Source organism: Geospiza fortis, unplaced genomic scaffold (genome assembly GCF_000277835.1).
Source record: "Geospiza fortis unplaced genomic scaffold, GeoFor_1.0 scaffold66, whole genome shotgun sequence".
NCBI lineage: Eukaryota > Metazoa > Chordata > Aves > Passeriformes > Thraupidae > Geospiza > Geospiza fortis.
The window spans coordinates 2,821,873-2,840,648 of record NW_005054312.1 but is presented as its reverse complement, the minus strand read 5'-3'; the positions used below and the strand labels follow the sequence as shown (position 1 = coordinate 2,840,648).

General features: G+C 38.2%; 1 protein-coding gene and 1 non-coding gene across 3 annotated transcripts in view; both read left to right on the top strand.

Moving 5' to 3' along the window:
- Positions 1-18,776, top strand: part of CKAP5 (cytoskeleton associated protein 5) — a 43,426-nt gene that overhangs the window by 16,869 nt on the left and 7,781 nt on the right. Inside the window, exons 18-38 of one of the 2 annotated variants that reach the window (XM_031055694.1) lie at positions 789-883; positions 2,204-2,261; positions 2,340-2,465; positions 2,737-2,873; positions 3,034-3,208; positions 3,734-3,847; positions 5,915-6,043; positions 6,645-6,839; positions 7,487-7,622; positions 8,359-8,447; positions 9,252-9,362; positions 9,641-9,763; positions 10,387-10,536; positions 10,926-11,129; positions 11,814-11,949; positions 12,737-12,930; positions 15,135-15,307; positions 16,416-16,589; positions 17,015-17,135; positions 17,830-18,009; positions 18,442-18,629. In XM_031055694.1, the coding sequence (XP_030911554.1) occupies positions 789-883; positions 2,204-2,261; positions 2,340-2,465; positions 2,737-2,873; positions 3,034-3,208; positions 3,734-3,847; positions 5,915-6,043; positions 6,645-6,839; positions 7,487-7,622; positions 8,359-8,447; positions 9,252-9,362; positions 9,641-9,763; positions 10,387-10,536; positions 10,926-11,129; positions 11,814-11,949; positions 12,737-12,930; positions 15,135-15,307; positions 16,416-16,589; positions 17,015-17,135; positions 17,830-18,009; positions 18,442-18,629 (3,008 nt within the window). The remainder of the gene's footprint in view (positions 1-788; positions 884-2,203; positions 2,262-2,339; positions 2,466-2,736; positions 2,874-3,033; positions 3,209-3,733; positions 3,848-5,914; positions 6,044-6,644; positions 6,840-7,486; positions 7,623-8,358; positions 8,448-9,251; positions 9,363-9,640; positions 9,764-10,386; positions 10,537-10,925; positions 11,130-11,813; positions 11,950-12,736; positions 12,931-15,134; positions 15,308-16,415; positions 16,590-17,014; positions 17,136-17,829; positions 18,010-18,441; positions 18,630-18,776) is intronic. The other variant, XM_005419442.2, reaches the window with a different exon arrangement.
- LOC115947747 lies at positions 17,183-17,293 on the top strand. The gene has a single exon (XR_004081600.1). It is a non-coding gene; the product is annotated as a small nucleolar RNA SNORD67 (small nucleolar RNA).

Here is an 18,776-nt window from a genome sequence, read left to right as displayed (position 1 = left end):
CTTGTCCAGGTCTCTCTGGATGGCCTCCTGTCCTTCAGATGTCTTAACTCCACCACTCAGCTTGTTTCATCACAAACTTGCCCTCAGGAAGCTCTCAATCCTTTTGTCTGTCATTTATGACATTAAATGGCACTGGTCCTAATATGGATCCCTGAGGGGTGCTGCCTGCCATTAATGTCCATCAGGACTCTGAGCCATTAACCACTTCCCTCTGGATGTGATCATTCCACCAGTCCCTTACCCACAAGAGTCCACCCATGAAATTCATGGGTCTCTCCAATTTAGAGAGAAGGATGTTGTTGGGGACCTTGTCCAAGGCCTGACAGAAGTCCAGCTATATGGTATTTGTAACTGCACTGATGTGATTGCTCTATCAAAAAAGGCCATGAGGTTGGTCAGGGAGGACTTGCCCTTGGTGAAGCTGTGCTGGCTGTCTCAGTCATCTCCCTGTCCTCCATGTGATTCAGCAGAGCTTCTAGAAGGATCTCTCCAATGATCTTCTGAGGCACAGTAATAATGAATAATTATCTACTGCTTTTTTTAAAGAGCAGGTACGAATCCGTAATAAAGGTGTCTCTGGCTGCCTCTAAGTATTTCAGGAACTTCTGGTTCACTTCAGTTCCAGTTCTATCCTGCTATAGTGACACTTGCTTTTTCCTTTTCTGTTACCTCAGCTTTTTCTGTTCACTTGCCCTGTGTTTTTTGCAGGTGTCTTTGCTTATTTATTACAGTGCTTTGTCACCTGGTTTGCCAGTGAAAGTTTACACTTTTACTCTTTTCTATTCCAGGTTGTGGCTATGGCTTTCTCTCAGAAGAATCCTAAAAACCAGTCAGAAACTTTGAACTGGCTTTCAAATGCAATTAAAGAGTTTGGCTTTTCTGGGTAAGTCTTTTAAGTAAATTGCTAAGAGAAACTTGAATGAAAATGTTTCTAATCTGGAACTAAGGTTCTGTTCATCTGAACTCTAGTTCCTTAAGCTCTGATGTTAGCCATGTTCTTCTAGCTTTTAAGTATATAACTAAGTATCTGGCATTACTAGTATGTTAGGATGTGATTACACTACTAGCTACTTTACTCATCACTTGATCGTCTCTGAGGAGCATTTGTCTTAAGGCACTTACAGGTGTGGGCTGGGCACAGAGCTGTGGTATTGCATGCCTGTTATACTCCTACTTGGATGCACCTGCACCCAGGTGGATCACTACACATTTTATGGTTGAAAATCAAAAAACACAACAACTGAATCTGACAACCTACAGAAGAGTACATAACCAGCATGCCTGTTAATCTCCTTGGGAGACATTTTGAGGTTGATTACAGGTGAATGAAGTTTTAGCCAACAAAATTGTTGTTATTATATCTGGCATTATGAGTGTGAGAAATTATTTCTCCATCAGAACCAAGGATAGCGTGCCTTAATTTTTAATCACTAGTCTTTTAACTGAATGTGGTCAATAGAGTTTAGTCCTGAGGAAAAAAAAATCTCTTAAGCAGGGAAAACTTCAAATATCATTTTATTTGACTACTTGGGCAGTTACTATGCCTGTCTTGAGGTATTTTGTGGCTTTTAAATGGATAGTGATGTTGATTGAGTCTGGGAAATAAACTCTTCCTTTAGTAAATTCCACCAAAAATATATATTTGCAGAATGGAATGTGTATAGATGTGTTACTAGGACAGCAGTATTTGAGGCTGCACAGATAATATAGAAGATTCAGGAATTTAAACCTTTCTTTTATTTCTCTTGTAAATATCCTTTTGAAAAATGCGCCTTTTTCTGGAAGATTATGAGAGTAACTAACAAAATAAAAAAATATTCACCACAACAGTAATATACCTTCACCTTTATTGTATAGTCATGTTTCAGGTACTTAAAATGTTTCTAGATTCAGTCCTCAATATTTCAGTCCTAGCAGTCATGTGGATTATGTAGTTTAAGAAAGTTTCCAGCTGTGATAATAGTAGGCTTTTGTATAAATTGTTTACTGATTGATTTTCACAGTAGGCTATTCTCCAAACTGATCTTTCAGTAGTTATTTAACCAGCTACTATCTGCACTGGCGCTGTAATGATGTCTTCTGCATCTAAGTTAGTTGTGTAAATCTGTCTAGAGGTGTCTTTTTAACATTCCGTGATGATTTTGTTTGTTGGTGCTGTTTCCTGTGTTGTGTTTTATTTATGGGAGACATCTTCTTTCCACAGATTGAATGTCAAAGCTTTCATCAGTAATGTGAAGACAGCTCTTGCTGCAACCAACCCAGTGAGTAAATTTAGAATCTTAATCCTGAATTATCAGACCTTAATTTGAAGACTGAGTGCTTTTTCCTTTTTCTGGCAGGCTGTGAGGACTTCTGCCATTACATTGCTGGGAGTAATGTATCTTTATGTGGGACCTTCTCTGCGAATGTTTTTTGAAGATGAGAAGCCAGCCCTTCTTTCCCAGATAGATGCAGAATTTGAAAAGGTATGAAGTGGAGCTCTCTTGCTACCAAGTGTCATTGAAGCTACTTTGAAACTTCAGTAGCTGGAGTTTGTAGCAAATTCATTATGTGTCGCTATCACAATAGCATTTTTTTAATTATGAACTTTAAAAGTTTCTGGGTTTGTTTGAATAGTATAATGGTTTAGAAGTCTGCTGTCCTGATCCAGTGCATTCATATCATACGAGTGGTTTTATTTTTAATGTCAAATGAAAAATTGTGAAATTTTTGTTTCTGATTTTGTGTTGCTTGCAGATGCAAGGACAGACAGCACCAGCTCCAACTCGTGGCATTTCCAGGCACAGCGTGGGAGGTGGGGATGATGGTGAAGAAGAAGAACAGGAGGAGGTTGGGAATGATGTTGTGGATCTCTTGCCAAGAACAGATATTGGGTAGGTTTGTATTCTAGCACCTGAAGATACACTGCCACTGCAATTCAAAACTTTGCATTTATAACTCCTTTCTAAGCAGCAATCTATGATGTTAAAGCACTCAAATACTAATAGAGATATCACTAAGTAAATGAGCACTTTCTCTGTTCTTCTCTTGCAGTGATAAGATCACAGCAGAGCTAGTGTCTAAGATTGGGGATAAAAATTGGAAGATCAGAAAGGAAGGTCTAGATGAAGTGACAAGCATAATAAATGAAGCAAAGTTCATACAGCCAAACATAGGAGAACTTCCAGCTGCTCTGAAGGGTCGTCTCAATGACTCCAATAAAATCTTGGTATGTTTTTCAAAGTCCTGTTTCAGTTGTTTCCAGATTAAATCTTAAGGTAGTCATGATTTCTGAACCTTGATTATTTCTGTGTGGTCTCTTTCAATGTCATTAGATCAACAGTTGGAAAATAGTGAACTGTGTGTTTCCAAATGATATATTTTGCTATTTTAATAAATATTTGCCTTTTTCATTTAAAAATGCTTCAAAAGAAAGGAAAAACTACCTTTACTCTGAATGTAATAAAAGGAAATCTTAAAAGAATTTGACTAATTGCTTCATTTGTGAAGCAAAAGTGAATTGTCCCTTGTTTGAAAATATTTTTACTTGAAATTTAATTTGCTCAGAATATGGGAGTATTTCTTGGTTTTTTGATGTGATGAATTTGAAGGCTGGAATAGGTTTCATTGAGCAGGCATTCTAGAGTAAAAGCTTAATATATAGCAGTATCTCTTTTCCATGTGTAACTGGGAGTTTTTGCACAAATGCTTGTAATACTGTTTTATTTAAAACCTTTTTTTTCCTTATGTACAGGTGCAACAAACACTGAGCATTCTTCAGCAACTAGCAACAGCAATGGGCCCCAATATCAAACAGTATGTGAAAAATTTGGGGATTCCTGTAATTACAGTCCTAGGAGATAGTAAGGTAGGACAGATGTCAAGATCTCTTTCCTTTTTGTATATCTAAGCTATGCCTGAAAGGTGGTTGGTAGTTGAAGCTTCCTTGGAAGCTTACCAATTTTTAAAAAAAAGTTCTTGCCTGAATGACAACTTAATGTTCAAGTATAAATATGTGCTTGAATGTATATTCACATGTATTTCCTCCTTGTAACTAAACCCAGTGAAACAATCTGGCTTTTAAATTAATGTGGTAACTATATGCATATTTCTACTGTTGAAGGTACAATATTTTAGACACTGAACAAGATTTGCTTGGTAAAGTTTCTTGTAGAATATTACATTATAAATTGTTGTTGTCTTTGCCACTGTGTAGGGGCCCTTTGAACTGTAGGTAGACAAAGGACATTCACAACTGACACTGAAGCTTGTGTAAATAACATCAGCGTTGAGTTTGACAGGATACTGTGTCAAAATAAAGCTTAGGACCATGGGAAAGTGCTATTTGAAGCAATGGGTAAAAAGGCTTGGGAAGGTGCCAATATCTTGTGCCAGAAGTCATGGGCAGTTATCAAAGATGGCATGCTTCAGCTGTCTCTGCTTGGAATGTGAGTAGGAAAAAGAGCAGAAGCTGGATCTACCTGTCCCAAACAGTGGAAAGATTTGGACTGGTTCTAGGGCTAGATAAAAATCTCCTGGTTAAAATTGGTTTCTCTTAAAAAGTCTTCAACATCTGAGATCTTATATGACTGTTAAATTCTTCAAACTCACCAGTTATCCTGAGGTAATAGCAAGCTCCTTTTGTAGAGTCATAGAATTTTTTAGGTTTGAAGGGAACCCTACAGACCATCTAGTTCCAACCTCACTGCCATAGGCAGGGGCACTTTCCACTAGACCAGGTTGGTCAGAGCCCCAGACTGGTAGGAGAGTTGCAAGTATGTGGTTTAACGATAAGACCAATTGTGATTAACTTACGCTGTTACTAAAATGCATAATACTGACAAAACTTGTAAGCACTGTAATGCTGACAGAAGATTGTATGCTCGTTTGAACACTCTTACAGTGGTAATTTTTTTAAGTACTTCAAGTGCAAGATTTAATTAGTTTATCAAATTTGTCAAGTTTTTGAAGATGAGGATGGTCCATTTTGGGTCCTACTTTAGCATGTTTGTCATGGACTCACTGAATAATTGAGGAAAGTAATCCGCTTGAACCATGAGTGAAGACAAGTTAAATTTGGGTGATGGGAACCAAGGCCTTGTCAGAGAGGTTGATGACCGTGTGTTTATCTGCAGCACATGATTTGTTTTCCTGAATGAGATAGAAGGTGGGAGAAGCTGGTAAAGCAAGGATGCTGACTTCTTGTTTGTATATATGCCTGGATGTTACTTCTGCATTTAATATGGTTCATACTTAAGTAATAGAGTCTGCTACGTTATTAGCTTTCCTCAGAAATTCAGCCTACACAGGAGAAGGTCGTTTGTATAAAGTCATGTCTAGATCAATAACTTTTTAAAGAGCCGTGGTTGTTAAATATTCCATCTGGCTTCTCATAACTTCATATAGCTGCTTCAAAAAAGGGTGCTGTTCGAAATTTTGCTTGGAAAAAACAAGATGGAAATTGGTAGGAATTAGAGGGTTCCCTCATTCCTGATTTTTCTCATGTATATCCTAAATAATAGCAGGCTCTATGATCCATCTGTCTTGATTTATGAATGTGCAGCCTATTTAAGCACTATATAAGTCACTAACACTATTTTTTAGCTTCTTTAAGAGTTGCTCTCAGAATTGTTGTCAATGAATGGTAGCATGGAAAAGTACATTTAGAGATACCCTTTCACCCTCTTTATTAAACTTATTTTTAAAAAAATTATGGTAGATGAGTATAATGTCTGATTTGGAGATTGCTGCAGCTGATAGTATCACTGAAAGGAAATTCTTCTGAATCTTAGACTTCTTAAACTGCAAATAAAAAAAGAGATTTCAAAGCCTGTGGTGTGGAAGCCTTTTGCTTTAGTAGGGCTTTAGAAGATTCTGTCGTAATCTTCTGACCCCTCTTTAGGTTTATTATTTTTAAATCTTGTTCTTGCTGCAGAATAACGTTCGTGCTGCTGCACTGGCAACTGTGAATGCCTGGGCCGAACAAACTGGCATGAAAGAGTGGTTGGAAGGGGAAGACTTGTCAGAAGAGCTCAAAAAAGAAAATCCTTTCCTAAGACAAGAGGTAGGCTTCTGTCGAGTAAACTTCTTACGTGTGTTAAATCAACATAACCTTATGTGCTATGGACTCTTTATTTATGCAGACTGAAATGACACAATGCTACCATTATATATGGGAAAAGAAGTAGCTGTGTATTTGTTCTGACATAAAATTGTTAAACCTTGAAAGGCTAATAACAAGCTTTCTTCCTGCATAATAGCTGTCATTTAGACTTTAGTGCCTCTAAAATGAAACTTCTGTCTTTTTTGATTAGCGTTTTCAGAGCTAGTTTGTGTTCCCTTAAATTCACCGTGGAACAGAACTGGAGACATTAAAAAGAGCAGCTGAAATTCTATTCCTTTCAAAAGGAAGGAACAGCCTGCAAAAAGACCAGGCTTAAAGTTTAAAGATAGTTGTGTTAACATGCTGTTCTTAATTTTTGTAATTGCTGATATGAAAATTGATGTTGTTGAAGAGTGTTTGTCTGAAAAATGTTTGGGTGTGTTTTCCCAATGTACATTGTAGAATGTAGTGGTATGTGAGGGACTACTATTCAGACTCTCATGCCTTAACACAGCACTGTGAACACTTACTTAAAAGCTTTTATTTTAAAACTTTCTTTCAGCTTCTTGGTTGGTTGGCTGAGAAGTTGCCTGCCCTCCGTTCTGTTCCTTCTGACCTACTCTTGTGTGTGCCTCACCTGTACTCCTGCCTTGAAGATCGCAATGGGGATGTGCGCAAAAAGGCACAGGATGCCCTGCCCTTCTTCATGATGCATCTGGGCTTTGAGAAGATGGCAAAAGCCACTGGCAAGCTGAAGGTACTTCCGTTACAAAGATTAGATCATGTGATCTTGAATGAGTGACTATTAAGTCCTATTCACAGTCTCATGACATGCTGTCTTGAGTCATGTAAGCTTGTCTGTGTCTTGACTTTTTTTAGGGGGACTGAAAATAATATCAGGAGCTGTGAGCTAGAGATTTCTCTGCTTCAGAAATGATTACTGAAGCAGAGAAATTACAAGCTTATTACTTCAAGAGCTTGATATTTAGTCATTCTGCTTTTCTTCTGAAAAAAATCTACTTGCAGATAGCTTCCATACCAGTTTCTGTCCCACTCTATGCCTTTCTACTCATACTTTAATATGTTTTCTAGCAGTTTGGTTTGGCTTATGGACCCCTGAGTGGTGAGTAGGCACTCCACTGACATCCAAAGACCACTCACCTAGAGTGAGTTTACACGTTTCCCATAGATCTTGCAGAAGAAACTTTAAGGAAAGATGTTTTAACTCAGAACAAAAGTATCTGAGAACAATGATGTTTTAAGATGACCATCGTCCGAGATGCTTAACAGAGCATGGATTGTTTCAAACCAATTTTGCTGTTGTTGTCTGTAGCATATATTGGAAAGATTAGTGATAGGCATTATTAAATTTATCACTCCTTTTTTGCACTTTCTGTTCTCTAGCCAACTTCCAAAGACCAGGTACTGGCCATGCTGGAGAAAGCCAAAGCCAACATGCCAGCCAAACCAGCTCCTCCTGCTAAAGCATCTTCCAGAGTGGTTGGAGGAGCAGCTCCAGCCAAATTCCAACCTGCATCAGGTAACTTCTCTGACATTTTGGGAAATGACTGAGAAAATGGTGGATTTTGAAGCTTTTTGACATGCCAGAGGAATAAACATACTTAGCTGAAGAAGAAGTATTCAACCATAGTTAGGATTCGGGTCTTTCTTGCATTTGAATCAGCTTCCAGTGTAAGAGGGTGTTTCCTTTCCACACAACCATCTGTTAGCTGCTATTTGAAAACTGGAAAATATCTACTTGGTATTGAAGCTAAAACTAAGCTGGGCTAAAGGGGGAGGTTTTTTCTAATTCTAATCTGATTTTAATATAATTTCTTTTTTTTTTTTTTGTTTTCACATTATTTTTTATCTGGACTATTTCCTCAGTGTAGTTCACTGTGGGACAGCCAGAATGCTTCTGTGATGGGATTAGGAGACAATTGATTTGAAGAATCAAACTGCTGGGGCTAGCTTACTCAAGCCAGGTTCAACTTCAGCTCTAGACATTAGCCTGCACAGTATATATGTCTGCATTTTTTAATTGTTTTGAAAAATGACAAATTGGCTGAGTACCATAATCTTAATTAGGAAATTAGGAAAACTTTGTATGCTAACATGGAATTTAAGGGACTTCTTCAGTGGGTCTAAAAGCCTCAGACATATGTGTGATTGAGCATATTGTATCCACAAACAGTTTTTCTTATGTCCTAAGAAGAGAAAACTGATAACCTAAAATGGGTGTCTAGATAACTTTAAATGTTTTACTGTTTCTCTAGCATTTGCTGATGATTTGGGGTCTAATACCATGGAATCCAAGCCTGATCTCAAAAAAGCCAAAGCAGGAGGACTCTCCTCTAAAACTAAGGTATGTTGATTGCCTTCTGTGTCAAATCAGTTTTATGAAGTTAGTAGCTGTGATTTGTTAATGTGTTCTAGGTAGAACAGTGTAGTCCTTGCTACAGACAACTTTTATTAAAAATCTTCATGTTTGTCTGAACTCTGAGATGACAGACATTCCCATATCACTTACCTGATCACTGCTTTTGTCATTACCTATTTAATTCCTAAAGTCCGTATTGTCAAAAATCAGTCTTCTGAGAAACTCAGTCTGTTCGAAATTTTCCTGGCCTCTTTGATTTTGTGCTGTTGTGAATTCATTACTATTCCAGGGCCATGAATGTTGATTTTGAACCCATGTATCAAAAGAAATGAATCTCTGCCTTACAGTATGAAGGGCAAGAAGTTCTCAGTCAAAGTGCAGAAAGGGAAGGAGTATGTTTAAAAACATAACAGTCTCAACTAACTGCAGTCAATTTTGGTTAGGTTTTTCTGTTGTTTTGTATTACAGTAATTTTTTTTGCTGTTAATAATTAAGTTTGTCCTGTGTATATAACTAAAAATAACCCAACTTGTTCTACAGTCGCATTGTCTCCATTGTCTGAAGTAGTGTTGTAACAAGAACATTTGATGTAGGTCCATATTCGTGATAAGAATGAGCAGACCAAACCTTGAAGGATGTTGTCGGTTTGCTCAAATCAGTGCAGTGTTCTGCCAGAACTCTGCTGGTCGAATTAAGACCTTTATTGTCAGACAGCTGTTTACTCTTAAGTTTCCATTCCAAACCTTCTAACACATTCTAAGCAAAGACTTTTCTATGGCTTATTTCCAGCAGTCAGATGTTAATAGCAGTATGTCCAAGGGTAATGCCTGCCTGTCCAAAGCTAATGCAAGCCTCAGCAAGGGCAGTTCAAGTCTGACAAAGAGCCAGTCTGTCAAACAGGTACCACGTTGGGTTTTAGGGATGTGTGTGGGTGACTAGCACACTGGTTGAGAGTGATGTGTCATAATTCACAGGGTGCTACTGTGCACACTGTCATGGGTATTGCTTCCACAGCAGCTGAGCACACACTTTCAAACTCCTAATCAGCATTTTTCTTTCAGCTTCTCTCTGCCTCTTGTATACATAGGGTGAGGGTGGCAAGTATCTAACACTTGCAGTTGCTGGGACTGAGGCATACATATGGCTTGTGTTTGCTGCTAATACCTTGCTTCTTTCAGGTACAGGGAAAGAAGGTGCTAAGCAAGCCTAGTCTGAAGGAAGACGATGATAAATCAGGGCCTATTTTTATCATTGTCCCAAATGGGAAGGAACAGAGGATGAGAGAAGAGAAAGCTCTGAAGGTGAGAAAAATCAGAATGTCTTCACAAGTTTTGAAGTGGAGGCTTTTAATGCTTTCTTTAGTTTTTGATTTAGACTTAAACATACTGTGACATGTGTTAGCCACTGTCCATCTCTTGGAGTCTGATTCTTGAGTTGAATTTCATACATCAGTAGTGGGCTTACTGTTGTATTTCTTTTCTGATTTTCAAATTTTGTGCATTTATACATTGTCATAAAAACCTAAGGACTTTTTACATTTTTCAAGTTGTGAAGTATCATTATGCTTAGTCAGTCTTTTCAGAGTTCTAGAGTACGTTGCAAATGCTTTAATATACTTACTTTGAGCAGCCCCACTTAGCAATTTGTAAGGAAAATTCTATTAGTGAAAATATGTGTGTTATTCGTAACTTGCTAGTAAGTAGGCCTGTCTGGAGCTTAAAAACAATGAGTTTAAGTGATAATTAGTAAGATAATAGCATAAGGATAATCAGTCCATATGAAGAAAACTGCCATCTAAAAGAAAGTTGAGCAAACGCTACTGATTTTTCATTACTTATTGGCAATAAGATGATGTTCAATCAGCAGCATCTGTCAGGAAGAAAAGGTACTGCTTGCCGTGAGTTCTAAATGCTGCCTTTTACAGGTTTTAAAGTGGAATTTCACTACTCCCCGTGATGAATATATTGAACAGCTGAAAACTCAGATGTCCACTTGTGTTGCCAAATGGCTACAGGATGAGATGTTTCATGCAGACTTCCAGCACCACAACAAAGCACTGTCTGTTATGATTGAGGTGAGTTTGGATCTGTGGTAGAAGATGAGGCTGACAGAATTACTCTCTGCTATGAAAGATACTGCTTGAATTAAAATAAAACAGAAATTCTCTGAGGAGCCAGGGGTCATTGTTCTGTGTAGTTGAAACCTAAACATACATAGAAATAATTTTCAGAGGCATGATGAAGTTAGTATTAATACTGTTTCTCAGGAGAAGGGAAAATTTCCTCACCAGAGACTTCTCTTATAATTTCAGAAAGGGATCTAAGTTAAAAGTGAGTATGTATTGTTCTAAGAATCTACCAATAAATGTAGATTATCTTATCAGACATAGCTTAGCTTATTTTCTTATTGAACAGTGTATATATGTGTTTCATTTATGTAAGTTTTTTTTTAACTGCCTTCAAGCACTTGGAGAGTGAAAAAGATGGAGTCATCAGCTGCCTGGATTTGATCCTAAAATGGGTTACCCTGCGGTTCTTTGATACCAACACAAGTGTTTTGATGAAAGCACTTGAATACCTTAAATTGCTTTTCAATTTGCTGAGTCAAGAAGAGTATCACCTCACCGAAAATGAAGCATCCTCTTTCATCCCATATCTTATCCTAAAGGTACAATTTGTTTTACAGAAACTGTTATTTTTCATGAGGATTATGACAAAATACCATCAAACACTGCAATATGTTCATTTTAAATATATTGCGAATGGGGTTAAGTCCAGTTGGTGGCTTGTGTGAGCCTCAACAGGCTGTGTTTATTTAACCTGGGGAAAAGGAGGCTCAGGGGATATATTAGTGCTCTTCATAACTACCTGAAAGGAGGCTGTAGTGAGGGTGATGTTGGTGTTGTCTTATCAAGTAACAAATGAATAGAATGAGAGCAAAAGGACCCAAGTTGTTCTAGGGGAGGCTTACACTGGATATTTGGAGAAACTTCTTTCTTGAATGGGTTGTCAATCACTGAAATGGGCTGCCCGGGGAAGAGGTTTAGTCTCCATCACTGGAAGTATTTAGAAGACATGTAGATGTGCCACTTGGGGACATGGTTTAGTGGTAGACTTGGCAGTGTTGGTTTAACAGTTTGACTCGATGATGTTAAGGTTGCCTTTTGTCACCTTTATGATTCTATATTGCGTATTTCCCTTAAAAGCCATTGACAAAAAAGGGATTTTTGCCTTGACAATGATTCTGGCTTTCCTAAGACTATTTAGAATAGTCAAAAGTATCACAAAACTATATAAAATATTTTATATTTCTTCCCCTCTTTTTAATTTTTTTGCATTAATTTTCCATTAGGTAGGAGAACCGAAAGATGTCATCCGTAAGGATGTACGTGCCATTCTGAACAGAATGTGTCTCATCTATCCAGCCAGCAAGATGTTCCCTTTTATCATGGAGGGGACAAAGTCAAAAAACTCCAAACAACGTGCAGGTGGGAAATGGCCTGTTGAACTGTACATGTGCAAAGTACTTGAAATTGCTTTGGTTTGCATCTTGAAAAACCCAGCATAAGAATGTTGGGTGGGACGTGAGATTTGCATGCACATGGCATTTTATGCAGATGTTTGCAAGTGTTTAAAGGATGAGATTTTCAAGTAGTAGCATATTGCTTTTTATATTTTGGTGTCTTTGTACCTTCTAAAGACAAGGAATCTCTTAAGTTGCTATGAGTGCTATGAGTCCCTTGAGTAGGCTTGTTTTCTTAGTGAAACAGTGCTGGTGAGAACAGTGACAGTACTGTTTCCCTACTCACCAAGGGAATCAGTTAATCTAAGCAAGAAGTGTCTCTACGTTGTACATCTGTCTCACCACAAATAATGTCTGTAATAAAGTTGTGGCATTTGTAGTTCAAACAACTTCCTGATCGCTTTGAGAATATCTTATCCTGGTATAAGGAGAAAGTTAAATTCTATACATAATACGGTATTGCAAGCTCACAACTGTTTACCTGAATGTGATGATAACTGTAGCGTTGCTCATACATGGTTATGGGAAATACTTGAAGTGTAAAAGGATGACTGACTGCTTTTATCTGTGAAGTAGTCTCCTGTAGCTTCCTGTTGATCCCGTAAGTCAGCTGGAGTATATCTTTCCTCAGTTTTGTGATTGGCAGTTCTCTACAGTGAATGTTCAAGCTGTGCAAGCAACACGAGAATTGGGAGGGCTCTCTTCCCAGCAGCTTTTAAGTTGAATGTGCATATGTTATCATCTTCTTTTAGAATGCTTGGAAGAGCTTGGATGTCTGGTTGAATCATATGGCATGAATGTATGCCAGCCAACTCCAGGGAAAGCCTTAAAAGAAATGGCAACCCACATTGGTGACCGGGACAATGCCGTGCGCAACGCTGCACTGAACACCATTGTGACTGTCTACAACGTCCATGGTGACCAAGTGTTCAAGCTGATTGGAAATGTCAGTATGACTGCACATGAGTTTATGGGGGATTTGGGTTAGCGTGCTGTGCTTGGTTTGGATTGTGGGATTGTTTGTTTGGGGTTTGGTGGTTTGGTTTTTCTTCAAGTCCTTATGCTTTTGTAGGGGATTAGCACTGTTTTGCTTGTCATTTATCATGGTGCATCTTGCTGTTGGTGTCGAGAGCATTTTCTAGTTTTGAGAATAATTTACTACATCATAGATTCTCTGATGGCTATTTGCTTAATCCCAGAAAGTAGAATATATGAAATCATAGAATGGTTTGGGAAGGGACCATAAAAACCATTTAGGTCCAAACCCCCTGCCATGGGCAGAGACACTTGAACACTTCCAGGGACTGGGTATCCTTTTTCATTGCTTCAGCCACTCTCACAGTGCAGAGTTTCTAATCCAATCTAAATTTATGTTCTTTAATTTTAAAGTAATTATCAATTTTGTATCACTGTGTGCTCTTCTTAGAAGTCCCTCTCCAGCTTCCTTGTAGGCCCCTTTTAGGTACTGGAAGACTGCAGTGAGGTTTCCTCAGAGCCTTCTCTTCAGTATGCTCTCAACCCCAACTCTCAGCCTGTTTCCAGTAAGAGAGGTGTATATAACCTGGATGTGCATGAATGAAAAAGAAAATTGGAAAAAAAAAAAAAGAGAAAGACTGACCTTCATTGAAATTGAATTGTTTATAAAGAGTAACTTGCATTATAGTCAATTTTACGAGTAGCACATCTGATTCAGAATGTTTGGGTAACTTATTTGGCCAAGAAGGGCTAGTTGTTGGGGCTCCAGTAAATTCTCAGCTATTTTTTTTTGTCCCAAACTTACCCAATTGCTTTGCAGTTGAAGTCTGGTAAGTTTTGTGTATTTGCTTCATCTTACTGCATTTCATTTTTAAAGTGTCAGTACTATGCCACTTTGTATGGCTGCTGTTTTGCTCTCTGAAAATTATACTTAATCATTATCATCTAAAATGCAGTAAAAGTTAAAGATGGCAAAACTCAGTTTCCAGTGTCCAGCAATGGAAAGCTAGTTCACTGTGTTTATAATTACTGTGCATATCAGATTAAGTACACTGAATTCCAGTCTGAATCAAGAGCAGCTAGATAATTTTTTTACAGTTCTGTTCTCTGGATTTGGCCTTGGTAATGTTTCTAGCAGCATTAAAACTGATTGGAATGTGATAGATATTTTAATGCCTTTGCAGCTTTGTTGTGTTATGTCATACGCCATAGGGCATACAAGCTATTGGATGGTATTTATGGAATATGACAAGGCTGCCCTGCTTTTTTTTTTTTTTTAATTTCCAGCTTTTTGAAAAGTTGAAATTTATTGTGACTCTTATTTTCTTGGGCAACTGTTCCCATGAGAGTTAATGTTACATTCTCATTAACATCTTATATTTCCATCCTGTTTAACTATTGTTCAGAGGGCAATCTGCTTCTGCCTCAGTTTTACATAGTCCGTTTGCTTTTGAATTTTCAAGGTAAAGGAAAAACTGTAGCACCTGAACAATTCAGCTCTTTCTAACCGTGACTTTCTGAGCTTCAGTATGATCCATTTATGGGTTCTCAGGAAGGTTTCTAAATCATAGGGATGCTGGAGAGTGCTGCTCATGAAATTGTAGTGCCTACTTTTGTTCAAATGGAGTTATTGGTAGTCTTCAGTCTGGTAGATAAGCAGTTAAATATGAATCTTTTCACTGCCTGAGTTTGAGCATTAAGGTGCCTGATCTGGTGTTCATATTGAATCATGAGTACATTGAACAGGACAACTATCAGAAGAACTCTGGCTTCTGTGGCAGGGTCCAGAGTGCCCAAACATGGCTAATAGGGAATGTAGAAAGGTGGGTGGGGTTTTTTTTGTTTGGGTTTTTGCAGCAACACATGCAACAATTACAAACACTGGATAGTACTATAGTTTGAATTCAAAATTAATTGTTTCATGAAAGAAAAAACAAGGCTAGAAATAGGTGTATTCTCTATTAGAGCTTGTCAGCATGGGTTAATTAGCTCTTGAAGTAGCATCTGACAGTCCAGAGTGTTCTGATGAGTTTGCTGCTCAGAGGTATCATTGACAGTTCCCACCTTCATATTAGAGAATTTCAGTCTGCACTAAGTATGGTGTGAATCCTGTAGGTGACTGAGACTTCTAAAACCCATACAACTAAGGATGAGTGATAGCATTGTGTGTTACAGCTTTCAGAGAAAGACATGAGCATGCTGGAGGAAAGAATAAAGCGGTCAGCCAAGAGACCCTCTTCTGCTCCAGTGAGACAGGCAGAGGAGAAACCTCAGCGTACTCAGAACATGAGTGCCAATGCCAGCATGATGCGCAAGGGACAAGCTGAAGACATGTCCTCCAAACTCAAGTATGTAATGTTACATTATGGTCTCTAGCCTGCCTAGTGTATGTGCTAATCTGTCTGACAATGTCACTTTAGTTCTTGTATCATCATCTTCGCATGTTGTGAAAAATGGCCAAATAATATAAATATAAATGTCTGAAATTTTTTTTGTCTTGTCTGTCTTGAAATCTTTCTAAATGGTCTTGTGCCTTTTTTCACTGCTTCTCCGTGGACAGAATTATGTATCGCACTTATAGGATGTAAGTACTGCCCACTAACTCCTTGGTAGCAAGGCTCTTGTATCTTTCCATTCTATCCTTGCCATCCCTTCCTGAGGGTGATGGGTTTGCCATGGCTAGTTCTAGATTATTTACAGATCTTTGAATGAAGGAAAAGAGAAATACAGGTTTCTGTAAAGGTGACTGTAGATCAGGCTGCAGACACATGGCATTTCCACATTAAGCAGATGTTCAAAATATTGGGAGATCTTTCAGTGTGTTGGACTCAATTTTATATTTGTTGGACCATGTTCTAGTTGTATTAGACATGAAGCACAAAAATGGATAAGCATGTGTGAATTGTAGAGCCTGGGACAGCATTACCCAAACCAAAAAGCTCAGAAATTATTCCTTGCCACCTGCTCATCATTTTTGATTAAAAGTCTGTGCTGAGAACTATATATTCAGTTATTTCCTTGAGAAATCTGATATGCAGTATAGGTCATGTGGGAATGCTGTGAGTCTTAGAGGGTCTTGTGAGGTTGTTCTGTATGTGTGCATCCTATCCATTATTTTTTAAAAAGGCAAAAAAATGCCACTCAAACTTTAAAGTTATATTCTTTTAATAGTACTGTAAACTGTGCTAGTTATCCCAAACCATGCATACCTGGCACAGGTACAGGGTATCTTGTGGTTTACAGGAGAAACTAGGAGGGGCAGGTAAAGTAGCAGCCGCTCTTCTGGCCTACAGAAGTTTGTTTTACTAAGGACTAGGGGAAAAGCAGAGGGAGTTAAGGGGCTTGAATATAATCCAAACTGCAGAACCTGTGTTAGCATGAGAACTTTAAGGTTACCAGTGGATGCTAGTGCTAATAATCTTCTCTTAAACTAAAACTCTCTCCTGGTTTCTGTAGCCAAAATCGCAACATGGGCAGCCACGCGGAGACAACACATACAGTTCCACGGGAATTTCAGCTGGATCTTGATGAAATTGAAAATGACAATGGAACAGTCAGATGTGAGATGCCAGCACTTGTACAGCACAAACTAGATGACATCTTTGAGCCAGTCTTGATTCCTGAGCCCAAGTGAGTTTAGTTTCACCTCCTAAGTGAAATCAGCAGGGCTGCCTAAAAAGTATTTTGAGAAGGTGAATTGATAGTTCTAGTTTCTACATTCAGACTTGTTTCCATAAGACAGTAATGTCAGCTAACTTGAAGAGATGGCAAAACAAAGGTTTGTTGTACTCTTCTGAAATCTGGAGAGCAGTTATGTTTAATGAAAAACATAAGTTCTACTTAGGCATTTTTATAGTTAGATGATATTGAGTAAGTGCATCATCAGTGTCTACAAACAGTGCAATAGACATGGTAAAAAGAAATTATTCCTTCCTTGAGAATCCTCAGTGAAAAATGAAATACTTTTTCCTCTAAATCTTCATTGAAATACAGCAGTTAAGTGTACATAAGTGTAGCTCTCCAAAAAGTAATGAATCCTGTTTTCAACCCTTTAGAATCCGTGCTGTGTCTCCGCACTTTGATGACATGCACAGTAACACAGCTTCTACTATCAACTTTGTCATTTCCCAAGTGGCCAGTGGTGATATAAATACAAGTATCCAGGCTCTGACACAGGTAAGTGAATTAAAGTAGCAACTAATCACACTGTACCAGACTTTGCCTGCGAGGGTGATGAGTTGCACTGTGGTGGAGCAATCATGTCAGGTGACGTGGACTCTGCTCAGAATCTCCCTGATGACAAAACTAAGTGCACAGGGGCCATCTGACTCGCTTTAGCAATAGAAATTCCACTTGAAAGATGTAGAATAACCTTAATGCTTTTCTCATTAGTGCTTCTGTGTTACATTTTTGATTTTGTAAAATTATTTCTGCTAAGAGTTTGTAAAAGCCAGTCAGTCAGTGAGAATTAACTTTTAAATTTTAAGTGTTTTAGAGATCCTTAGCAAAAGGATTGTCTTGCCCCATAGTTTTTGCATGGGTTTAAGGTGGCTTTAACTAATTAGAAGCTTTTTTGTCCAGAAGATTTCATAAAGCTGTAAATTCCAGAATCTGTGATGCAGCTGTTGCTGTTTTCATTTGTGTATGGGATAGGATTGCAGTTCTCTAAAATATCAGTAATTGATTGTGTTTGGATTAGCAATACAAATCTCTAGCTACTGATTTTGGGTGAAAGCTTAAAATACAACTGCCTTGGCAAATGGATTAGTCAGGGCAAAACCTTTCCTACAGAAAAGTATTTAAATTATTGTTATTTTGCACTGTTTGCATTATGTTGACTTTACTAGAGTGTTTTGTTTTTAAATCTTAGATTGATGAGGTTCTCAAGCAGGAGGACAAAGCAGAAGCTATGTCTGGCCACATTGACCAGTTCCTAATAGCCACATTTATGCAGCTCCGGTTAATCTACAATACACACATGGCAGATGAGAAGCTGGACAAGGATGAGATTGTCAGACTTTACAGCTGTATTATTGGGAGCATGATCACGGTAAGGCTTCCTGTAAGAGATAAGGTGAAGAGCAAGTAACTTCTGTGCAGAAGTTGTGGGAGAATGGAATGTCTGTTCTGTACCTAGGTTCGCTTACTACTAAATCTTTCTTAGTAGTAGGTTTGTTGCCAAATGCTTATCAATGCACCTTTTGAGAGTAAGTGGGGAACAAGAATAAGGGGAAGGGAAGAAGGTCTCTGCTTCTGCAAAATACAGCCACTAAGACTTCTATCAAGCTCCGGTTTTAAAATTGTTTACCTTTTGATTGCTGAGTATTTTCAGAAGTCACTCAGTAGAAATAACTTTGTTCATAGTTCTGTTTTTACTTTTGTGGGAAACAGGGAGATGTCATGGTTTGGCACTGTAGTCTAGAGAAGTCCCTATACTAAAGGATTATGTGCAGGGAAATCTAACACTTTCTTCAATCTGTAGCTATTTCAGATAGAGAGTCTGGCTCGAGAGGCATCCACTGGTGTGCTTAAAGACCTAATGCATGGTCTTATTACATTAATGCTGGATTCTCGGGTTGAAGATCTTGAGGAGGGTGAGCAGGTCATCCGATCAGTCAATCTCTTGGTAGTTAAAGTTCTGGAGAAGTCTGACCAGACCAACATCTTAAGGTAAATAATGAAAAGTGCACAATTAACTGCTCTTCTTTACATGTTCTCTTATTTTCCTTGAACAGCTGAGTTTTAGTCATTTTGTAAGCAAAGACCGGTGTCTGTAGAATCACTCAGCTAGCTAATAAAGAATTATCACTGATTGTG